This window comes from Schistocerca cancellata, chromosome 5 (genome assembly GCF_023864275.1).
Source record: "Schistocerca cancellata isolate TAMUIC-IGC-003103 chromosome 5, iqSchCanc2.1, whole genome shotgun sequence".
Taxonomy (NCBI): Eukaryota; Metazoa; Arthropoda; class Insecta; order Orthoptera; family Acrididae; genus Schistocerca; species Schistocerca cancellata.
This window is the reverse complement of record NC_064630.1, coordinates 269,063,514-269,089,646: the sequence shown is the minus strand read 5'-3', so window position 1 is coordinate 269,089,646 and position 26,133 is coordinate 269,063,514. Positions and strand designations below refer to the sequence as shown.

The 26,133-nt window shown below is 42.3% G+C and overlaps 1 protein-coding gene across 1 annotated transcript in view; it reads right to left on the bottom strand.

Annotated features, from left to right (window-relative positions):
- Nucleotides 1-26,133, bottom strand: part of LOC126188489 (transcriptional repressor scratch 1-like) — a 185,672-nt gene that overhangs the window by 71,878 nt on the left and 87,661 nt on the right. The window contains exon 3 of the mRNA XM_049930092.1: nt 17,284-17,591. Coding sequence (XP_049786049.1) covers nt 17,284-17,591 — 308 coding nt within the window. The remainder of the gene's footprint in view (nt 1-17,283; nt 17,592-26,133) is intronic.

Sequence of the window (26,133 nt, the reverse complement as noted above, 5' to 3'; positions counted from 1 at the left end):
CTTCTATAGCAAGTTTACAAATTTGTAAGAGGAATATTCGAACACCCATTACACTATATTCAAGCGTCTGTTTAAAATTGTTCCATTACTCAGGTATGGAACTGGCCCAGCACTTCATTATACAGCCGTTTCCATTGTTTGGTTCCTCAGTTTCTGCGCTCGTTGTTCCCTGTAACGGTCTTGGCGCTGTGTGGGTTAGGCCTCCTCCCCAGCCAGAATGCCTGTATTTGATTTATAGGGTGGGGGGCAGCCACCCCAGCGGGCCGGTCGCGACACGCCCGGGGTTGCGTCACCAGCTGCGGGGGTTGTTGTGACGGCGGCCGCCCCACCTCGTCGCAGTGCGCGGCTGGCTGTCTGCGGCAGCCGGCGCTGACACGCCGCTACTTGCCGGGGCAGCGTCCCGCCCGCCTCACACCTCGCGCCGATATAATCTGCCGGACTGCAGTCAGGACACAGCGCAGGGAAGAGCTGAAGGGCAGCCGTCTGGCATCCGTGTTTCTCACCGACGTCACAGTGTTCACGTACACACAAGGCGGGCGGAACATAATGGGGGCGTTAGCTGGTGAACTAAGCAGCAGCGTTGGGTTGGGTTGGGTTGGGTTGGTTGGGGGAGTAGACCAGACAGCGAGGTCATCGGTCTCATCGAATTAGGGAAGGATGGGGAGGATGTCGGCCGTGTCCTTTCAAAGGAACCATCCCGGCATTTTCCTGGAGCGATCTAGGGAAATCACGGAAAACCTAAATCAGGATGGCCGGACGCGGGATTGAACCGTCGTCCTCCCGTATGCGAGTCCAGTGTGCTAACCACTGCGCCACCTCGCTCGGTTAAGCAGCAAGCAGCATTTGAACGTACACTATGTGATCAAAAGTATCCGGACACCCCCAAAAATATACGTTTTTCATATTAGGTGCATTGTGCTGCCACCTGCTGCCAGGTACTCCATATCAGGGACCTCAGTAGTCATTAGACATTGTGAGAGAGCAGAATGAGGCGCTCCGCGGAACTCATGGACTTCGAACGAGGGTAGGTAATTGGGGGTCACTTGTGTTGTACGTCTGTACGCGAGATTTCCACACTCCTAAACATCCCTAGGTCAACTGTCTCTGATATGATAGTGAAGTGGAAACGTGAAGGGACACCTACAGAACAAAAGAGTACAGGCCGACCTCGTCTGTTGACTGACAGAGACCGCCGACAGTTGAACAGCGTTGAAATGTGTAATAGGCAGACATCTATCCAGACCATCACACATAAATTCCAAACTGCGTCAGGATCCACTGCAAGTACCATGACAGTTAAGTGGGAGGTGAGAAAACTTGGATTTCACGGTCGAGCTAATGCTCATAAGGCACACATCACACCGGTAAATACCAAACGACGCCTCGCTTGGTGTAAGAAGCGTAAAACAATGGACGATTAAACAGTAGAAAAACGTTGTATGGAGTGACGAATGTAGCGATCCGATGGCAGTGTGTGGGTATGGCTAATGCTTGGTCAGCGTGTGTAGTGCCAACAGTAAAATTCGGAGGCGGTGTTGTTATGGTGTGGTCGTGTTTTTCATGGAGCGGGCTTGCACCCCTTGTTGTTTTGCGTGGCACTATCACAGCACAGGCCTACTACATTGATGTTTTAAGCACCTTCTTGCTTCCCACTGTTGAAGAGCAATGGCGATTGCATCTTTCAACACGATCGAGCACCTGTTCATAATGCCCGGCCTGTGGCACAGCAATTACACGACACTAACAACCCTTTAATGGACTGACCTGCACAGAGTCCTGACTTGACACCTTTGGGATGTTTTGGAACGCCGAATTCGTGCCAGGCCTCACCGACCGACATCGATACCTCTCCTCAGTGCAGCACACCGTGAAGAATGGGCTGCCATTCCCCAAGACTTAGAAACTGTACTGTATTGTCACTGGTGTGTGGCCCTTTCCTCTGCAGCAATAGTTGGGGTCGCGTTCGTTAGCAGGTTTTATCTTGAAGTGTTGTTGACGAAATTTCGCGTTATTGTGTATGTATACGATTTTTTTCTAAAAAAAGAAAAGGTTTACCTTCTTTTATTGCGTGCTTCTAAAAAGAAACTCTTCACTAAATACCTGTAGATTTCTAGAGAATCGTAAAGAAGCAGCCATCTAAATCGACGTTTCATACCTCTCAGGGTCCTTAGGAAATTTAATGAATGACAAATGTGTTGTCTCTTTTTTGTTATTGCTGGTATTAATTGCGCTACATACGCTCTATTTTGCGTAACTCATGTTGATAATCAATATAAAGAATGTTACGAATGGATGTTTTACGAATATGAAGTAGAAGAATAGCATACCTATTTGCTCCTGCTAAGCTTAAATATAATATGCACATTCGTCTATAAATGGGCAACGTATGTTAGTAATACATAAAGTAATTCATTTGATACAGCAACTATATAATGTACAATTGATGTGTGGAGCATAAAATTAATTTGCTTCACTGAATAATACGACAATCTTCTAAACAGGTACAACCAATGAATACAGCCGGAGTATGGCCTTTCAAATGTTGTTATGACTCCATATGCTAAAAGGCGCGTGATAGTTTAAAATACGAGGCGATGGAAACAAACTACGAACGACAGTTTTACGAAGCTACGGAAACGATTCTTCCAATTTCATGGTTTTTCCATTGATTTTCCAACCTCTTACAATAAAGATAGCGTTAAGGAAAGAAAGCAATACGAAGCACAAAAAACTATTTGTGTCGGTAACTTTTCGAAGTTACTCCTTAACATGGAGCCAGCACATATCTTGACTTCTTGTTTGTCTCACATAACGGCGTGTTTGCTTCATTGCCCAACACAACGGACGAATACTTCTGTTAACGACGACGCCAGGAGCGTCGTTGTGCGCTGGTCACCCGCGGCGCCAAGGTTGCCAAATGTCAGGAAATAGTGGTATGAAGCAAGTAATTCAAAGAGTTTCACGCTTAATAATAGCCTTTCTCATCAATTAACACAACGCCTCGGCGAAACAATTATGTTTTCTCTAGCTGAAATTGTTGCTATTATGCTTGTTGCCTCGATTCCTTGAGCGCCGGCGCAGACTCCATAGCTATTGCAAACAACAGCAGTCTGTACCAGTAATGTGAAACCTCTAGCTGGGACACTCCTGCGTCGACGCCAGAACTCAGACGCCTCAGTGTGTAGAACTTGCTTTTCCGTCTGTTCCAAGGTCACAGCTGTGATGAATTTATGTAAAAAATTAAGACAGTGTGTCAAACTGGCACAGTACTCCAAGTGCCTTCCTTTCACGACTACTGAACTATCAACTGTGGAGTCTGGAAACGCGTCGTTGACTCATTCAAGGAATATATTGTGTATAAAACGCCTCACTGACTCATTCACCGCTTATACTGTATACAGTGTGGTTCAACTGGCCTTACCTCTGATTTTTCTGCAATCCGCAACACTTTAGAAAACCATGAACAAGATTTTCCTATTCTCTCACTCTGTTTGTAGGAAATTTAATGTAGTTAAATTTTGTATTGGGATGCGTTTTCACTAGAGGTCATAGTTTTAGAATTATTCAAGAAAAACGTACAGAAGTGACATTCAAACGCATTTTTTTAATAACTAGAAAATCCTGGCCTCCAGCAAAAACGTATCCAAGTGCAAAATTTAACTACATTAAATTTCTTACAAAAAGGTCCTTTTTATTATTGCTGCAGGACTAACAGTTAGCATGTAGCAAGTAAGAGAACAGGAAAATCTTGAGAGTGATATTTGAAGGCGTTGTGTGCTGCATAGAACCCAGCGGTAAGGGCAGTAGAATCATTCCGTATTAAACGTCTGACTCACTCAGGGCATAGACTGTACATAAAATACCTCACTGACTCACTCAAGGCATACGCAGTATATAAAACGTCTCAATGTTTCTCTCAAGGCATATACTCCTCACTGACTCACTCAAGATATGCGCTGTATATAAAACGTCCAACTCACTCGCTCAAGGCATATACCGCATAAACACCTCACTGGCTCACTCATGTTTGGAAGATATATGGAGAGGTAGCAATTACGAGCTGAGGCTGTTTGCTGACTGGTGAGGTGTGTCAAGATAACCCAATTTGTAGCCCCATTACCAATGAAGAGCTGGGATCTACAGTCTGCCTCATAGTTTTAGGTTGTCAAATGCTTCATGATTTCTCATTCTATACGAGTTTTCAGACAGAGAAAATTAATTTATACGTCATAAAAGTAGGGATGATTGGGTACGACAAACTAAATTCCTTCATTGATAGTGACTGAAGAAGTCAGTGGTGAAAGCCCTAGCACTATATTTAAATGTGTAGTTTATTATTCCCGCCTACAGAGGATATCGGTAGTGACACACAGATGCTGCACATCTCTACCACAACCACCGTCTGTGGCCACACGGGGCGGAATTGGCGTCTCGCACCGAGCTACGGCAGCCGGGCTCCTGTTATTCTGTTGTGCCATGCTGTATGAAGTAAGTTCACTATTATACCGTTGTGACTACAACGACACTACTTAGCTTCTGGACTGGCTTGATTTTGCTACACATTCGGTGGGTAGTTTCAAAGACTGTTGTTCTGTTTACAGTTTATACTTTCACACTGGATGTTGACGGAAAATACAGAGCGTTCCAAGACGATTCAACCCATCTGACAAGACAATGTCTTCTATATGAGTGGAAATAGGAACTTGTGGTGGACTTTAACTCACGCATTGAAACTGAAAGTTTACGTTGGCTCCCGTTGTAAGCTGCCGATTCATGTGGTTACTGGTAAGAGTGCAAATAGTTCGCTAGCGTGCTTGTACATTACGCTGTGTGCGTCACGTCGAGATGACGATAACACATCAACAAAACGCGTCTTGCCTTTTCTTGTTCAATAGGTGCCATTCAGTTACAAATGTGTGACATATTTTTCGTCGAGAGTACGGCACTGCACGTCTTACAGGTAGAAGGCTTTCGAATTCTGCATTCCACTATCGGGCTCCAAAGTCACCTGATCTCAGTGTATGTGATTTCTTTTTTTTTGTGGTGGTTTTTAAAAGATTCCATCTATGTACCACACTCTCCGACAAATCCGGCTGAACGCAGAAACTCCTGACACTTTCGCCGGTTGTCATCATCGTCTGGATGGTTAATGTGTGTTCAGTGGGGTGCACATTGAACGCTTATGAAAGATGTCTGAAATTTTGGCCCTAATCATGATTATAGAAGTATGGTTGTATGCGCATGCTTGCAGAAGGTCACATATTTCTTGAAATTAAAAGTTTAGTATATGTAATTGCGAGTTTCTATCTTCATTCATGTATAAGATATGAACTTGTGACATCAGTACACCCTGTGCTATTGTGGCCTCCATCCGGTGGGTCGGGGATGGAAGTACTCTGCTTCACATTCATTGCATCAAGAGAACGAGGGAAATCACGAAAGAAGTTAAACCTGATGATGCACAATTCAAAGTACACGAAATATCTTAAAATTATACATTTGTCGTGATACTTGTACAGACTATTGTTGGAAAAAGCTAAACAGTGGAATAAGTGGAAAGTTTAATAATGAAAAGAAAGTATAAAGACAGTATATTGAGTGTATTATTAAGTTTTCCAGATGTATTTTTGGATTAAAATATCCCATCAAAATCAAGCCGTGTTTGAATCCAGGACTAGAACCTGGATTTTTTCTTTCGTTCTATCCGTCATGTAGAATAATTACAGTGGACTCATCACTGTACTACACTCCGGATTACACACACACTGTACTGAATAAATTTGTATTAGTCTTGTGCTGTCAGTCGGAAAATTTTGGTAGCTAACACCTGAAACAATACATTGTGTTTTTAGAACCACCTATGAATGTCGACAGTACCCTTATTCACAAAATACTGGCAAAGTGCTACTTCAGAAACAAAAGATACGGCCAGAGAGCTTCTTGGGTGGCAAGATAACACAACCGTCTAGTTTTTAACTGAAGCAAAATACAAAACCTAATACATCACAAAAAAGTGGTCGAAGAAAGTATAAGCCATCCATTGTATAAATTCTACGGTTTGGGACAAGATATCAGAGTTTGATGTCCCAACATTCACAACGTATTGAGGATTGAGTAATTACGTAACCTGTTGCCATCGAGTAGATCCTGGAGGTCCATCTCATCCAGTTTCTGAGCGAAGGAAGCAGCATACAATGGACATTTTCAGCTGAATAGTCGTTGCTCAGAACGGCACATACAGCTGCACCTCTTCAACGGCTAAAAAAAAAAAGCAAAAAGAGGGCAGTAGCAAACTGGAGGCGTGCAATGTGGTTCCGACGAATGTACCCAGGACCATATCAGACGTTAACCTGCAGTGTGTGGAGGACGACCTTATTGACGTTTCTGGATGGTTTTTGTTCCATGTGTTGGATCGAATCATTCAGATCAACCTAAACGTCAACGGGGTTGTTTATTTCAACACTGTCTATGATTTACTATCACTCTTTGTTCTACATTTTCATTATTAGTGTGGCGTGGACATCTCATCTTTCAATGTGAGAACCGCCGTGTGTTCATCGTGTGGCGAACACTCAGGAAAGCTGCCACAAGTCGAGTGGCCCGCTAAATAGCAAGATCTTAATCCCATATAAAACTTGTGAGGCTGTTTGGGACAGTCGATGAAACGTAGCAATCACCATTCCCACAGTTCTTTAAGTCTGCGGGATATAACTGTAAATAAGATACTTCAGCTGACTATGGCATACTTGAATGAGCTGATTGTAAAGACCAGAAGCGGTATTATTGCATGGTATTAGAGTGATGACTGCTTGGGGTGGCTAATTTGTTGTCCGTTGTCTTTATCATTGAACACCCAAATTAATTTCTGAACTCCAAAGTCTATAATTAATAACGTGTCCGTTTCAAGATAAGCATCTTTTAAAACCTACCATTTGTTTTTATCAATACTGTTGTGAAAATCAGTATAAAGGTATATATTTGCGAGAAAATTAACATTATCTGTTGGTTTTGTTGTGCACGATGTATATGCAGTAGTATGAAATCCAGTACACCGACATATGTCGTCAAATAGTATCGCATTTGATATCAGTAGTATAGTATAAAGCAAGACATCAACGATTCAGGTGGCAGAGGATGGAACTCGTGCAAATGCAGTCGATTTTGTGCGCTGTTAGCGTGTGAGTACGTGCATTTACTGCAGACAGGAAACGGGCACAATTACTGACACTGGATGTTGTGTACATAAACCACGGTTGTGACAGTGGGATTCGGAAAACAATTATCATATGATGGAAAAGCAAAAATCAGTACGTACAAGGAAATGAGGCTGTGCAATCGTCAAATTGCCGAGAAGGTGAACTGTTCAAGTACAATGATTGATAATTTCGTTAGAATGGGCGCACCTGTGGGCAGAACGGAAAATTGAAAATTACCTGAGGCACAGAAAAAGTTACTTTTGCGCAAAGTAAGAGGCACAGACCGTTATTCTCCTGAACGTCTTGCCGATTTACAGTTGCCAGTAACTGCCACACTTGTACTACAAACGTCTTGCGTTTAAGAAGCGACTGCAGAAACCTATATTAATACGCAGACATTAAGAGGCTAGATTGGAGTTTGCTGAAAAACATGTGTCATGGACTTCAGAACGGGATAAAACGATGTTCAGTGATCAGAAGAAGTTTAATTTACATGGCTATGATGGATTTAAATATTATTGGCTTGGTCTGAGAACCGAAATGAAGGTATGAAAGAGGAGGAATTTTGTTGGTGGAAGTGTAATGATTTGGACAGCCTTCTGCGCTGAAGCTAAGTTATCCATTTCTTGGCTGAACACTAGGATGAAGTCTATGTACACCGTGATGATAGAGGCAGAACTGATTAGAACGTATGATTACCTAGGGGACGTAAGTCTAAGGTTCCAATAACGCAATTCATCCTGTCTATGGTTCTGCTAGAACCAAAAAGTGGTTTGAAAATAAGGATACCGATATCTTGCCCTGGCCTGCACGTAGCACGGATTTGAACTCCATGGAAAGCCTTTATGAAGTACTTGCAAGGCATGTTTATCGCAATGGAAGGGAACTAGGGACAGTATGAGAGCTGAAAAGAGGTATACGAGACGAGCTACAGTTCAACTGCAAGAACTACAAACCCTAATAAAATCAGTGCCGAAGAGAATTTTCGAAGTAATTAGGAAGAACGAAGGTTGGACAAAGTACTAACAATGCAATAACACAACACGACAGTGAGTGCTTTTACCAAGTTCTACATCTACATCTACATTTATACTCCGCAAGCCACCGAACGGTGTGTGGCGGAGGGCACTTTACGTGCCACTGTCACTACCTCCCTTTCCTGTTCCAGTCGCGTATGGTTCGCGGGAAGAACGACTGCCGGAAAGCCTCCGTGTGCGCTCGAATCTCTCTAATTTTACATTCGTGATCTCCTCGGGAAGTATAAGTATGGGGAAGCAATATATTCGATACCTCATCCAGAAACGCACCCTCTCGAAACCTGGACAGCAAGCTACACCGCGATGCTGAGCGCCTCCCTTGCAGAGTCTGCCACTTGAGTTTGCTAAACATCTCCGTAACGCTATCACGCTTACCAAATAACCCTGTGACGAAACGCGCCGCTCTTCTTTGGATCTTCTCTATCTCCTCTGTCAACCCGACCTGGTACGGATCCCACACTGATGAGCAATACTCAAGTATAGGTCGAACGAGTGTTTTGTAAGCCACCTCCTTTGTTGGTGGACTACATTTTGTAAGGACTCTCCCAATGAATCTCAACCTGGCACCCGCCTTACCAATAATTAATTGTATATGATCATTCCATTTCAAATCGTTCCGTACACATACTCCCAGATAGTTTACAGAAGTAACTGTTACCAGTGTTTGTTCCGCTATCATATAATCATGCAATAAAGGATCCTTCTTTCTTTGTATTCACAATATATTTCATTTGTCTATGTTAAGGGTCAGTTGCCACTACCTGCACCAAGTGCCTATCCGCTGCAGATCTTCCTGCATTTCGCTGCAATTTTCTATTGCTGCAACTTCTCTGTATACCACAGTTCCATCCACGAAAAGCATACACCTTATTTTGTTACTCATGTTATGAAAGAAACTTCGTAATTCTGTCATGACTGTTTGAGTATTATTTCTATCTACTACTTTCGTAGTACATTCGATGAAAGTGTGCCTCAGACATTTTACTATTAATTTGGTGGATCCTTGACTTTGTACTGATTTCCACTAGTGTAGCTCTGATTTATTCGAGGTGAGTTTGTTACTGTGCCCCTCTGATATGCGGTTTCCATCTTATGTACAATACAGCATTGATTTTTGTATTCTTTACAGATAAACAAGTTTGTCTCTAATAACCTGTGTAACTATGAAGTTATTTTATCAACGATTATGCTTCGGGCCTTCAAATCACGTAAGTCTATACGCTACTATAGAGTTCAGTTGAATGCCATTAAATGGTATTTTATGTTCTGCAAATAAAACGGCGTTGATCCGTTCGCTTTATGAAGGGTGAGCTACTAACGAAAATCTCTCATTGGCACCTAGCAAAATAACATCTCCCGTGTCGGTGGAGAAGGAAGTCTACGATGGACTGGGTAATATCCCAGGGCGGCTAGAATCACAGTGGCTCTCGGAGAAGATTAGAAATGTTGCACTTTTTATGGTCTTCAGTCCTGAGACTGGTTTGATGCAGCTCTCCATGCTACTCTATCCTGTGCAAGCGTCTTCATCTCCCAGTACCTACTGCAACCTACATCCTTCTGAATCTGCTTGGTGTATTCATCTCTTGGTCTCCCTCTACGATTTTTACCCTCCACGCTGCCCTCCAATACTAAATTGGTGATCCCTCGATGCCTCGGAACATGACCTACCAAACGATCCCTTCTTCTAGTCAAGTTGTGCCACAAACTTCTCTTCTCTCCAATTCTGTTCAGTACCTCCTCATTAGTTATGTGATGTACCCATCTAATCTTCAGCATTCTTCTGTAGCACCACATTTCGAAAGCTTCTATTCTCTTCTTGTCTAAACTATTTATCGTCCATGTTTCACTTCCATACATGGCTACACTTCATACAAATACTTTCAGAAACGACTTCCTGACACTTAAATCAATATTCGATGTTAACAAATGTCTCTTCTTCAGAAACGCTTTCCTTGCCATTGCCAGTCTACATTTTATATCCTCTCTACTTCGACCATCATCAGTTATTTTGCTCCCCAAATAGCAAAACTCCTTTACTACTTTAAGTATCTCATTTCCTAATCTAATTCCCTCAGCATCACCCGACTTAATTCGACTACATTCCATTATCCTAGTTTTGCTTTTGTTGATGTTCATCTTGTATCCTCCTTTCAAGACACTGTCCATTCCGTTCAACTGCTCTTCCAAGTCCTTTGCTGTCTCTGACAGAATTACAATGTCATCGGCGAACCTCAAAGTTTTTATTTCTTCTCCATGAATTTTAATACCTACTCCGAATTTTTGTTTTGTTTCCTTCACTGTTTGCTCAATATACAGATTGAATAACATCGGGGACAGGCTACAACCCTGTCTCACTCCCTTCCCAACCACTGCTTCCCTTTCATGCCACTCACTAGCAAATTAGTCTGATATTCGTCTCCTCTGCTATAACATTCTTAAGATAGCATGCAGGATGGAGAGCTGAGGATCACCATTTTAAGACATACGAAAATTATCAGTTATCAGACGTCATAAATGCATCGACATTCTTCAGCCCCTTTATTTTCTTTCTATTTTGCCACTATGAAGTTTGCTGGAAAACGTAGTCCATTGCTGAATTACTTTACTTGGGCAGCGGCCGACCACTGTCTTCCTGACAGACGAGGGCGAAAAGAACACAGCTGTTCTGCCGCCGAGAGGGGAGGAGGCCCCTGTCCCCTGTGCAGGATTTGGCTGCACGCGGCCAGTACCCACCTAGCGGCGTGCGCAGTTGTGTCGCGGCCAGATTTGTTGCAACAGGTTGGCCGCTAGAGTCCAGGGACACGGGCGAAAACAACGCGGTGCGTCACTTTGATACCACGGCTGTGTCTCAACGCTTCTAGCCCTGCCGCAACACTTCTTTCTGATTCCGAGAAATCAACAGTAAATCAACATACTCGCCAGCTTATGCGTTCACCATTGCTGCTATACAGCGGTGATCGAAATTCGACAACGTATTTCATGCTTTGTAAGGTTCTCAGCTAAAGACGGAAATTTAGATGTGAAATATGTTGTTATGTAGTCAGTCATTTCTGCCTGAAGCGACGCATTGATTTGTTAGCTTAAGTCATTCAGAAATCGGTCTCACTCTAGTCCTTTATGTACGAGTACATTTTAATTGCAGGCAGATGTAAGGGAACTTTAGAAAACTTGTTGAAAAGGATCGACAGTAAACCCAGCACGGCACATACACTGAGGTGACAAAAAGTCTTGGGATATCTCCTAATATCGTGTCGGACCTCCTTTTCCCCGGGGTATTGCAGCAGCTCGACGTGGCATATTTTTATGTTTATTCCTTTATAACCAGAATATTTTTTTTCTCTATTTTTATATAGAGACGTGTATAGTATTCAGCGAGTCACAATTTTTATTTTCATCTACGTTCTTCTGTATGTTGAAAGTACTAAGCATTTTGTGATGACTCTTACGGTAAATGTTATAATTGAGAGCATCCAGTCAAACGGCCGTATTGTGTAATTTCGCAGAGTTCCTGCATCACGTAAAGATATTTTCCACTTTCCAAGATCGCATTATTTTAAAAAATTTGTTTTATTGTACTGTACAGTACAGCCAAATGAAACGTTGTTTAGATTTATTAAGCATGTCGTACAAACTGTTGTCATGAGACTATGCAGCATTAGAATCACCGACTGTTTTCGAAACATTTTATAACGCTCTTGGTATGATGCTCTGAACAATACGTATTCGATAAAGCTTAGGTGACTTTTACTGTCCCGATTGACATCATTGTGTTAAAAGATAACATGTCTGTCGATATGGGCTTGGAATTCGTTCGTCTCGACCGTAGTGCTTGTCGACGGATCGAGCTATTACGGATGACTGCTCTCGTATTTAAATTCTGCCGCTTGATTATGTATCCAGTGACTCATGTACACTGTTCATTTGAGGCACTCTCTGACACAGTGCGGTGATTCGACGCACATCGTGGAAAGCATCACGCTTCGACCTGCGCAACAGATGCGGATAACATTTCATATTTACATTGCAACCTGCCATTCTCCTCTGTGTGCTGTATGCCAATGGAGATCAGCGGTCTCAGATTTTATTAAAGTCAGCCGGAAATTGTTTGGTTTTGGAAGAAGAACTGACATACATTTAAAAAAAAATGGAAGACTAAGGACTGTGATCGGATGCCTGGTACTCAAACCATGTCCATTTCGATTTTAATGTAGTCTGATTATTGTTCATTATAATTTAATAGATGGTAACATGCACAGGATATATATTCAATAATTAAGAAAGCACTAGCTACGTAAATGTATTCACTGTATATTTTACAAACATTCCAATCACTAACAACTCTATCTCGCACAGGTACCATCGTGAAAACTCACGTACATTTAGACTAAACATCGTACTGCAAAATAAATGTTTCTTATCAAACACACCTGATCACCAACTTTAATCACTTGTGCTACCTTAAATCAGCAAACCACCAGTTTATTCATTTCTTATCACAGCCTCTCCACCTGTATCACAAATTAATATTCTTCCTCTCATCAAATTACTCACTGTCGCCGACATTTATTTCACGTTTTATACTCACTAATATCCAACGTAACTCTGTTCATCAAAATACTGCCTGACTCCACTAGCCTCAACGGTTCATTGACTATAGTAGGGCTATAATGCCCAACGACTAGTAATCTCCCGAAGAACTTGATCTTTGTATGTACAATACGCTGACAACATCAAGGAAAAGCTGGCGGTGGCCGAGATTTTTCGCTGGCTAGCCAATTCAAAAACACGCGTGGAACACGTCTTATTTTACGAAACTTGTCTCACTTCGCTAGTGGTTGGTTATCTTGTTTTGAGCTAGCGTCATAGACATCTTACACACCCTGTGGAGGACATTATTTTCGTTTCTAAAAGTCAGCCTAATTTCCAGTAACTGCAATTGCAACTTCAATTGTAGGATTATTTTCGAGAGAAAAATTTCGTGCTAAATCGCATTTCAAAATATCCTCTTCTTTCCTCTATAATTCGAGTATGTACAAGGAAATATTGTCGGAGACGGAGTGTATTGACTATGGTATGAAATATTTACGTATGACAGAAGACGCTTGAAGTTTACTGATTTGACTCAATAATACCATACTCGAATATGGCTGACACTCAATTGTAAAATTATTATCGCTGAAAAAAAAAAACACTTTTCTGCTGAAATAACAGTTTAATGCGGACAAGTGCTAGCGATGACAAAACGACTACATTGTCGATGAGATACTGACTCATGATAGATTTAGAAATAAATGACAGAACACAAATACTCTCATCGTCACACTCTGTGACGCATACTGTCAGAAACGTGTTAACTTATACTAAATTTTGGTGTTATTAGACTATCTGAAGTTCATTTATTGTAGACAGAGCATCAACTATTTCTTCGTTCTACAGTGGTCGAGACATTTGGATCTTCAGAACTCACAATCAATACATCTATTACAAAATACTAAATTTTCAGTTTCGTATGGCCATGTAGGAGCGTTCTATTATGTTTCGAGAATTGATTTATGTGTGTTTAATGCGGGTATGCAATAGCACTCTGTAGCGTCATCAGCAAGTGGTTCTGTTGACCGACCCACCTGGTGGCAGACACAATATACTGTAACAAATGTCGTAGAGAATACGCGACTACGTTCGGAAGATATCCCGACATTTGTTGATGCAGCAGTGGCCCTGTGGTGAATATGGGCGTCGCGAGTACACAACAACCGCTGATATAGAGCCGTGACAAGCTGCTGATAGGATGTGGTTTTTTTAATTTATTTTTTAACGAGGTTCTCCTAATAATTATCAGGACTACTTTTTACTACGGAAGTTACTTGCAAAAGCTATGAAGGCGTACAGCTGGATGCAGCTATCGCTGGGGAATGTTAGATGCACAGGCAGAAATGGTGCATTAAATAGCAAATAGAGCACACTATCCTCGAATTTCGCCCAACGTAATTGTTGCAGATACAATATATGAAAGTGCTGAAAAATGTGAATATTATGGAACCATCAGTTTAATAATTTATGATTGCAAAATGGGCTACTGACACAAATCATGCGAAAGTGTGGAAAGGCAATCGCAGGGAAGACGAGTTTGAGTACCGGAGAAATGAAGCTACAACCCTAGGGCTTATCGCACAAGGCATATGGAAGAAAGACATACTTACGTTTATAACATGTTGGATTTAGTATTCTCTTGTGACCAATAGCTAACATCAGAAACATTTCGGAAGTGTTGGTGTATGGCGTATCTATCACAAAGTTAACATTCAACCAAGAGGGCGTGCTGAAAAATAGTTCTTCTGATTTCTTTTGTGTGAAAAATCTTAAAGTTTTTTCATCACTTTTCCCCATGCCCTCTTAAATCATGAAATCACGGCGCTGAATTAGTTCTGGCTTGTGGAATCCTCAGGCTTAAAAACTCATTGCTTTTTTAAATTGGTATTTAAGAAAACAATATAATCTAGGTAAAAGCGCTTCCCACAAAAAGTCGTGAACGAAATAGTGAATGAAAAAGCTAACAAAGAAAAAAAAGAAAATACGTGGAATACTTTACTAGACTGTCATATGATCTACTGTTATTCGTTGAAATTCTAAAGCCAAAAGCAACATGAAAAAAAGTTGCCAGCGAAACAGAAATTTCCATTTTCAGCTGCTTTAAATGATCACCACTACTCCTAGCTGTACCTTTTCTGTACTCATTTATTCTAGCCGTGCTATAAGACCTTGTATAACAGGAAACTTAAAGAAATGCCTTTTCCCATAATTTCAGCTATTTTCGTCACAGGTAGACACGAACAGCACATTTCTACAAGTTAGCTACGTTTTTGAAACAAACGATTTCACGGTGAGTAATTCCTGAGACCAAGCAAGAATCAAATTATTATTGATTTTTATTATTACATGTTATTGCAAATACCGTACGAGTAAATTGCAACAGTGACTATTTCCCTCTGTAGGACGAAGAGAACCTCACCGTAACGTTTCCAATGCTTTAAAGGAGAACAATACGAAAGATCTGCGCTATGAAGGAAAAAGAAAAGCTTCCAAGTAGCAGAATCTAAGAAGACACTGAAATCGTTGGAGCAAATCCTTGTACCGGAAAATCTACTGGGAGTAGACAGCAACGTAAGAGCAATAAAGGAATTCTGTGGTTTCGTAAATATAGGTTCTATGCTTCGTTTTGTGATCACTGGAATGGAATACTAAATATCTTTCTATACTAATATGCTAACCCCAAGCGCCCAGGATACTAACATAGAATTTCTAGACCTGAAAACAGCTTCTGAAAATGTAGAGTGGAGCAGGATATTTGAAATTCTCAGAAAAGTAGGCATACGTTGTAGGGGAAGAAGGATTATAGACAGTTTGTACAACAATCAAGAGGGAATAGTAAGAATCGGAGATGAGGAGGCATGTACTCGAATTAAAAGAAGATCTAAGACAGGGCTGAAATCATCCGTCTTTATTGTCCAGATTGTATATCGAAGAAGCAAGGACGAAAGGAAAGGTTCAGAAATGGATTAAAATTCAGCTTAAAAATATACAGGAGTTAATATTTGCTAATGGCGTAGCTACCCTCAGTGAAAATCATGGAGAATTACGGGACCTGTTGATGTGAATGATCAGTCTACTGAGCGCAGCGTATGGACAGAGAGTAAACCAATGAAAGACGAAAGTACTGAGAAGCAGCGAAGAAGATATTTGCAACAAATTAAACATCGAAATTGGAGAACAGGTGGTAGATGAAGTGAAGGAATTCTGTTACCTCGGAAGCAAATTGAGACATGACAGACACAGCAAAGGAAAACAATGCATCGCTTTTCTAGTTACCGTTTGCCCTGTAAAAATCTGCGATTCCTCCCGTCTGGTCATATGTCCGAGCGCATTTTCAGTCCGCTTACGATAATTCGGCACATATTCGCATCGAGATCTTTGGGTTTTCTTGTTTTCATGCTACGTTTTTCGTTAGCTAAATGCTGTGAAACTCTTTACGTGGCGTCTGTTGCGAGCAATCAGTGTCACAGCAGCAATTGTCACAATTCCTGTATGTAGGTTAGCAATGCAGTTGTTAATAATTCGCTGTCTTCTGTGGTACCTCAGTCCAACGCGTTGCTGAGGTACAGCTCGATTCTCCAGGACTACATTGACGTTTTTAGCATTATCATGTTCGTTTGTCCATAAAACGTATTTCTCCTAGATGGCCAAATAGGTTCCACATTTGCCCTTGCACTTTAAATAATGTAACATTCTTGTGGCTGTACTACAATGTAATCCTTGGAAACGCGTTGGACTAAAGTGGTAAAATGAAATACTGTGTTACAAGCCAAAATTTTCGTAACCTATAAGGTACAATCACGGAAAGCTGCTCATTAAGCATCTCTTAATAATGTCTCATATTATAAATATTAAGCTCTTGTCACGTCAGCAGTGACATCATTTAGCTAACGGAAAACAATCTACGAAAACAGGAAAAAATTTCTAGACGTTAGTATGTACCGCAAGTGAAGTGAAAGTGCGCGTCTGATCTATGACTAGGTGAGAGGAAAAAGAGATTTTGGCAGGACAGACAAGTAACTAAAAGTATTGCTCTGATAAATCCTTTGATAAAAAAAGGCGAAACGAGACTGGAAGGTAATTAAATATGACACTGAAGCAAGAAAAAGACATTTGAATTTATAAAACGTATTTTAAGCACTTGCTGTGAGAAATTGCCTCACCTACAAACGAAATGAAGAGTTAATTAAAATCGATCAGGAAAGAAGTCTTTGAAAGTCGGGGAAAGAGTGCTGGGGTACATGTTGAGGCATGCAGAATTATCAATCGTTATAAAAAAGGTGCGTGGGCGAACATCGTTTTAAGTACGGACGTCGACTACTGAGAACGCTGGTAGGCGGAGCTGGGAATAGAACGTGGCGGAGAGAAAGATCGTTGAAAATGTCGATGAATGTACAAAGAAGGGGTGGAATTGCTGGGAAGCACGCAGGTGTTGGGTAGAACAAGTGGTGGAGTCGTACCTCTGTGTTGCGGCAGGTCTGTGGCGGGCGCAGGCGTGGGCGCCCCACTGCTGTAGCGCCGGGCCGTCACCAAGAAGGCCCGAGGCATGACTGCGGCCGGCCGCTGTCTGGGGGCGCGCACGGTGGCCGCCGGGGGTGGGGCACAGCGGCGCCGGGGAGGGGCGGGGAGGGGAGGGGCACGCGACACGCCGGGGGAGGGGAGCAGCGGCGTACCGGCTGCATTGTAGTTTTTGTCAACATCCGTGGTGGCATACAAAAACGTCCAGAGAGCATGTCGAGCTCGTGTGCACCGCATGGCAAGGGGTACTCTGCCGTGAAAGTCCACAGCTGAAAAGTAAATGCTGCACTTGATGTGGCAGGAGTGTGATGAGAATTCTCATTATGCTAAGGATGTTAACCCTTCTTTTGGCAAAGTTGCTCTCAAGCAAAATCAACATTTCTCACTGTTTTCTGCAATACATTGCAAGTTTCGTCCTTGGATGGGCAACGTTTACGCTCTACAGACGACGATATTCTGCTGCCTCCGGTGGAAGGTTCTGTATAGTGTTCAACTTGAGCAGACACCGTGCAAGCTTCTGTGAGCACCAATTATAGGTGTAGCTTTTTTTTCGATTTTGTCGCGTTGTTTCTTCTTGTGCAACAAAAACTCCTTATAAGCGGAAAGGGGGAGTCTTGACGGTGGGTTATTGTACAAATACATTTCCGAATTTTTGCCTTGGCCAATTCAAATGTACTTACATTTTCTGGGAAGAGGAAACCCGTCTTCAAGTACTGGATGGACAACGAAACTAGAAGAAGAAGAAACAGCAGATTGCCCGCATCTCGTGGTCGTGCGGTAGCCTTCTCGCTTCCCACGCCCGGGTTCCCGGGTTCGATTCCCGGCGGGGTCAGGGATTTTCTCTGCCTCGTGATGGCTGGGTGTTGTGTGCTGTCATTAGGTTAGTTAGGTTTAAGTAGTTCTAAGTTCTAGGGGACTGATGACCGTAGATGTTAAGTCCCATAGTGCTCAGAGCCAAACAGCAGATTGTGTGCCAGTGAACGATCTACGATGTGACTGTTCTAGTCACTCGTCAGAGTATGGGTTAAACTGAAAGATATATATTTTTTCCCTAAGGGACAGTGGACTGTGAAATGAGGAAAATGTGGAGTTGTTCTGTGCTTTGTACCAAAATGGAATTTTTTAAAGACATTTCAAATGAAACAGAGTAAATTCCGACAGTTTTTACAGCCACAGGGATAACATTATATTGCAGCACCCATACGCCTTTTCTGGGCAACGGCGAAGGCAACATACTTGTATTGGAAAGAAAATCATGTAAAATCATTCACGTGGTCACGTACTAATTTAAATAAATTAATTTTTTTTCTGTATAGTATTCCTGTGTGTGACAAATAAATGGTTAACACATATAGTCACTGCGGAGGGCAATGGATGATCTATTCTTAGCCACGACGCTGGAAATAAATACAGTTCCAAATTGTCTCCTCTTTCCAGAATGAGATTTTCACTCTGCAGCGGAGTGTGCGCTGATATGAAACTTCCTGGCAAATTAAAACTATGTGCCGTAACGAGACTCGAACTTGGGACCTTTGCCTTTCGCGGGCAAGTGCTCTACCGACTGAGCTACCCAAGCACGACTCACGGCCCGTGCTCACAGCTTTACTTCTGCCAGTTCTCAGGAGAGCTTCTGTAAAGTTTGGAAGGTAGGAGATGAGGTACTGTGAGGAGGGGCCGTGAGTCGTGCTTGGGTAGCTCAGTCGGTAGAGCACTTGCCCGCGGAAGGCAATGGTCCCGAGTTCGAGTCTCGGTCCGGCACACAGTTTTAATCTGCCATGAAGTTTCGTGTCTCCTCTTTGTTTTCCCAGTTTCTTTATTAGGTCGTCAGTCTTTACCCCTCCGAGTATCAGCGGTTTCTGCCTAAAACCACCATTTTATCAATTTTTTGTGAAATACCACTGCCTTTCGCATGAAGCCACCGATACTATGGCAAGGCAGAGACATTTAGTGGCAGACTGGCACGAATGTAGTAAATTGTAGCAGTCAATTACAGCGTTGAAGCAACAGTCGGTGCAGGCATAATGCTATGTGATTTCAGGAGGTTGTGGCATGAGGGTTTTTTTTTTCTGTGGCCATATTGGGGAGGTACTTGACAGTGAAGTTAGTGTACCTAAAGTTGTTCTGAGGGAAATTTGACTCTGAGCTAAGTCTTTTATGAGAGATTTCGAAATCAAACCACTTGGGGAAGTATTTAGTACTATACAAAATTTATTAAATTTCAAGACCATTTTACATATTATTTTGGACTATAATTTGTTGTAGGCATGCAAGTTTTGAGATGTGGAATTGTGTCCAAGAATCGTGGCCCGGTAACATGGCGCATTATCATCCATAAAAATGCTATCTTTTTTTGGGAACATTAAGTCAATGAATGTCTGCAAAAAGACTCCACGTTGTCGAACATGACAATTTCCGGTCAACGCTTGGTTCAGTTGGACCAGAAAATCCAGTCCAATCCATGAAAACACAGTCCACCTCCGTTATGGAGCCACCACGAGCCTTCACAGTGCCTTGTTGACAACTTGAGTCCAGGGCTTCGTGGGGTCTGCGCCACACTCAAGCACAAACCTCAGTTTTTACAACAGAAATTGGGACTCATTTGACCAAGCTACGATTTTCCTGTCAGCTAGGAACCAACCGATATTGTCACGAACCCTGGGAAAGGCGCTGCAGGCAATGTCGTGCTGTTAGCAATGGCATTCGCGTCGGTCGTCTACTGTCATAGCCCATTAACGCCAGATTACGCCTTCCTGTGTAACGCATACGTTCGTCGTACGGCCCACACCGATTTCTACGGTTATTTCATGCATTGTTGCTTGTCTGTTAGCACTGACAAGCCTACGCAAACGCCGCTGCTCTAGGTCGTTAAGTGAGTTGTCCGTGGTGAGAGATAATTCCTGAACACTGGTATTCTCGCCACACTGTGGATCACGGAATAATGAATTCCCTACCGATTTCCGAAGTGGAACGTCCGATGCTTCTATCTCCTACTAGCAGTTCGTATTCAAAGTCTGTTAATTCGTGTCGTGCGACCATAATCACGCCGGAATCCTTTTCACATGAATGACCTGAGTACAAACGATGGCTACACCAAACAATTGCCGTATTATACTTTGTGTAGACGATATTGCAACCATCTGTATATGTGCATATCGCTGTCCCATGACTTCTGTCGCCTCAGTGTATGTATGTACACGCACAGGATCCAGAACACGATAGTTGGTTGGCAATGAAACTACGCTGAGTCCACAACACTTGTTTTTCGATTACATGACTACGATTTTAGAATACTTCCGGTCAGCCAGCGACGTGTGGTGAAAATCTAATGAAAATTTTAGGGCGAGTTACGGACTCTGTTTCGGGTGATTTGCACGAAGTGGAGACTTAGAGTAATTCTGTGGCGCGTACCGTGCCGGCAAACTTACATTCAGTCGGGACTTTAAATAGTTTTATTAGACGCGATTAAATGTGCCACTCTGAACATTTCCGTATGTATTCCGTTCCGTCAGGACGCAGCAGCACTAACGCCTAGATTTTTTATTGGGATGATCCGAGTAAGAGTTGGTGCAATTTCTAGAAGAACGTATAAGCTATTTGATCCTAAACTGTGTTTCTCATTACAATCTGACGTAATAATCCGCGCCTTTTCAACGAATTTTAGTGGAAACGTTGATATTCTGGATGGGCACAGTGTTTTGTAGTTTTATTCCTATGCCTTGTGTACTGCGTACAGTGGAAGAAAAGAACAGTTCGGAGATGATTATTGTTTGTATTAGCATGACAATACACTCTGTAATAAAGCAGCACCAACAAGGCAAAGATTTGAGGACAGTAACATTCCTGAAATGGATTGGCCAGCGCAGAGTCCCTGAAACCGATGGAACATCTTCGGGTTGGGTTAGAACGTCAACTTCGCTCCAGACCCTCGACCCACTACCTTGTCTCGTTTCAACTCTTGAGGAAGAATCCGGCGTCGAACATAGGCGGTGATCTCATTAACGTGACTGGGCCGTGTACGTTCAGCGCAAAATAGGGATATCTCCAGTATTTATCGCTTTCTCCCACCGAAGTGATAATGGGCTAAGATTCTAAAGCACCAAGGGTCTGGCATATGTTATGGGAAAAAGTGAAGTTATCCCCTTTTTCCAGCGAGATCTTCAGTTACCTAAAAGAACAACAGGTTTATGCAAAGTGCTATCAAGATCGTCCACGATGGTCACAATTAATTCAGTGACTGGAGGCATTTACAAGGTATAATCAACTCACGATAGTATCAATCAAGTCATGTATAGAAGTACTATAAGTATAGACACAATGCGGAATTGCCATGACTTATATGCGTTTTCTGTATCTCTGAACGTGGTATGACTATATCGGACCACAAATTCTGTATCTGATTATAGTTGGTTGCGTAGGGTTTAGTTATGTTCAGGTCGAATACCAACGATGTTACTAGAAGTGTAAATCTCAAAGAAGCAAATAAGTCAATCACCTCTTTTGTAGACTCAACTATTACGTAATGCCTAACCCTAATGCCGACAATACAAACAAATAGTTGGCCTTCTTTTACAGCTGTAGCAGATGCCGTCTGTAGCGTCTCATATTCACCAGCAATAGAATGCTGTATCGAGAGGCGACAAGACATAGTTTTCACATCCGTGCTGCAGCCCGAAAGCAGCTGATCACAGGAACGAGTCTACTACGTATCTTAAAAATATTGGAACGTGGACGTCATTGGTCAGCGGAACAATTGAAGTTCGACTTATGAAGTGACGTCACAGCACAGTCACCAATCTACATGTCTAAAGACGTGACAGATGCATCTCAAAAGGTGTTTCACTGAGAACGCGCGTGAAATTCGATGCAGGGAATGTGTTGTTCGGGCACGTTTTCCTTTGTTTAGTCGCAGTTTAGTCGCAGAGAATTAGTTGCGGTCAGTGGCAAAGTAGTGGGACATTCATGCACGGGAGCCGCAATGCTACTGTTGTCAAAGCAGAGTTTCGAAAATTAGGATATGTAAGTGGAGTGGGCTACCCATAGCTGTGCCCAAAACTCCGTCGAATATGTTTGGGGATGTTGAACTGTTGCGACTGGCTACAATTGTGCGCCGAACAATGATCTGTGTGGACCATTGCCTGTTGCGGGCAATACTGTAGCAGGTGTACATCCGTACATACTCCACGGACCGCCTCATAGTTTCACCGTGTCCGTCATACCTCCAAGAAACCTTAGAATCTCTGCTGCTACGTAGCTCTGGGAGAATTTCTGCAGTCTCAGAAGTGTTCTCAGATATCGGGATGTCTCAGACGCCTAGTAGAGAGCGCCTGTTCAGCTTGGAAATGATGTGTGGAAATAAGTGACAAGCAACAACTTTCAATCGATCAATAGCATGCTCTTTCCGCGGCACATAAGGATGCAGACTCTGGTCTCAGTATGGCACATACATTAACTTGCTGTATAGATTCATCACAACGTACACGCAGTGTAGAAAAAGCGGTGTCTCACCTAGAGCATTGGTTGCGCGTCAGATCAAGTCACCTAAGACCAAGAAACTACAATTTCCCGTACCGCAGAAAGAACGAAGACAAAGTTCGCTTTCGGTGTATCACGGTTCAGTGGAAAGCCGCTCTTTAAGATTAAACAATGTAAAAAAAAGAGATACTACACTCTAAAAGCTATATGACTTATAGACCAAAAATAGACTTTTCGTCAAATAGTGTAACTAACAAAACATTCAAAATAGTGTTTGACCTTTAAGTTTTGAAATAGCGGTAAAAAATAAGGATCACATTGACATATTCTATAACAAGCCAACTACGTAATCGTTGATATTTTTTCACACTCCAGTTAGGGTAATTCAAGCGCTCGTTTAACTATCGAGATTATTCAGAGACTTAGAACCCTTATTAAATTCGTCTACCAACAAGCAGCTTACGTAATTCAATAAATTATAAATAACATATTGACTTTATTATGTAGTATACAATGCTGGGGTCACCAACAATCCTTGTATTAACACTGCCCAGAGAAGTTGAGTGATTATTGGAAAAGAAACATCAAGGAGAACGCTGATATACTTCTTAATAAATTACGATGATAACATATGACATATTTGTTCCTTACAGGAGCATGTTGTCCATAACCATCGCCATAACACCATCAAGCCATCAAATGCGCTATTGCAGAACATTAAATTAAAACAATTGTCGGATACCACCATCAATCGTTTCTCTTTTATACGATCGAATTCTCTATGTTATTGTCGTTCTCCATTTAGTTCAACGAGCAAGGGTTATCGATACGATGCCGAAAAGGTAAGTCTTCAAACTGGAGGGCGCTAGATGCTTTGCTTACTGTAAATGAGCAAGCATTCAAACGACGAATACTGCTGGGGCCTTATATAGAGGAGTACATTGAACTTCCGTCAGTTTACACCAGAAGACAGAACGCCCTAGATCGAAATACCATGGCGGCAAGTTGCGGTCGTCCTGACTTTTATTCCAGGGAAAGTTTTGAACGTATGAGGTACACAAAGACCAAAAACGTTAGCTTTCAACAGACGCTTTGTATTGCATGTGATTTCCTTGTTGTTGTGGTCTTCAGTCCGAAGATTGGTTTGATGCAACTCTCTACGCCACTCTATCCCGAACGAGCCTCTTCGTCTCTGCACAATTTCTGCAACCTTCATCGGTTAGCACTTGCTTACAGTAATCGAGTCTTTGTCTCTCTCAGTTTTTACCGTCCTATCCCTAGCCCTCATTTTAGTCTAGCTATGCCACAAAGATATTTTCTTCCGATTCGATTGAATACCGGTTCATTAATAGTGCTAATTACCTATTTATACTTCAGCAGTTCCATATAACGCTACACTCAAGACAAATACTTTCACAGAGAACCTCCTAAATTGAAATTAATGTAGATTTGTTTTTCAGAAATACTTTCCCTGGTATTGTCAGTTCACATTTTATATCATTTCTAGTTTGCTATTGTCTGTTATTTTACTGTCCAAATAGCAAAACTCCTCTAAGACGTTTAGTGTCTCATTTCCCGACGTAATTCACTTATTTCGATTTTACATTCTTGACGTAATATTGTTAAAACCCCCTACTCAGGAACCTATCCATTCCGTTCAAATGAACTTGCAAGTTGTTTGTCGTTTCAGCCAGGATTACATTGTTATCGGCAAACTTCAAATTTTTCCTTGCTTCTCTCTGTTTTTCCCTTCCACATTTCCGTTTAGTTTGCTTTACTGCTTGCTCAGTGTACAGAATGAATAACATCAGAGATAGACTACAACCCGATGTCGCTCACTTCTCATGCACTGCCGTCCTTTCATTTCCTCTGACTTAAGACTGCAGTCCGTTTTCTGTACAAGTTAAAGATGATAACTTCGCTCTCCCTGTATTGTATACTGAAAGGCCCCTTTTCATAACACCAAAGAGTTTCACGGTGCATTTTCAAATACCATTTTCTAAATGTCCAAATGCTATGAATGTGGGTTTGACTTTCTTACTTGCTTTCTAAGATTAGTCGTTGTGCCAGTACTGATTCGCGTGTTCTACATTTCCTCGTAATGCAAACTGATCCCTCGTCAGGTCGGTCTCCACCACTCGTAGTATTCTTCTATAGGTATTTTGTCGTCATTGTCTGTTAAACTGATAGACTGCTAATACACCGGTCACTTACAGCGCTAGTCGTAAGGAACTTTTTATCATCTCTAAAAAAGTTAATCTGCCGCCATGAAACTTGCCGTTAGTCCTTTTCTGCATATTCATCCTTCAATGCGACACATTTTCCCAACGGTGGGTGATACGGTGCAGACCTTTGTTTCAGAAGACTGCATTTTACTAGTTAAGGAAACGTTTCACATCGAGAATAAATAGTCGTCGATCTGGAAATGGCTGCCATGCAAAGATTTTTTGTTCGAGGTAACAAGATAAAGCAACTGAGCACAAGAGAGTGTGGAGAGTGAAGCAACATTCGATAGTCCAAAGAAGCATCATGTCTGAATGTGACCCTTGCAGAATGAACAGGGGCAGGGGCACGGAACAAAAACACCCGTATGAACAGCTTTCCGAGATGTTCCGTCTGGACTTCCTACCATAAAATCGCCAGGCGTTTTCGGTAGCACGATCGTATGACTGTCTACGTCTTACGGACACAATCTGTTTGCACCACACCATGGCAGCCACAAAAAACACATTACCTTCCCCGATGATAAATACTTCTTCGCCCTATTCAGGAGTAGCGAATCCAAGAGATTCCACTGCTTGGTTTGCTCTTTTATACCTAGGCCTTAGGGTACAGGGTGGGTATAATTAAACTTCCGCTACTTGATCCAATGTAGACGGAAACGTCTTTACCGTAAAGGCATCCAACGTTACAGGAATGATGTTCAGACTGTGCAGTACAGGATGTGCGTTGTTAGTAGTGCCAGTGTCACGTCTTGCTGTTAGGCGCCGGTGTCGATACGGCGACGTAGGGCTGAAACACAAGCATCGGTGTGCCTTCCACATGCAGACAGTCATGGGTCTGACGAGGTGAGCAGAGCTTCCTCCTAAAGCTGTTTTACCAAAACGACAGCAATAGTGCTGTTGCCCTTCTCGAGAATCGACGCATTGTAGGAATATGAAGAGGGCCCCTTTCCACACTACTGGGATTTGAAGAACATGATTCAGAAGTTCGAATTAACTGTCGATTTGGGAATTGCTTCTGGTAGAGATTGATGGCCAATTGCGCCACAAATTGTTGAAGAAGTTACTGGTGCCATGGCTAAGAATCATGGACGCAAT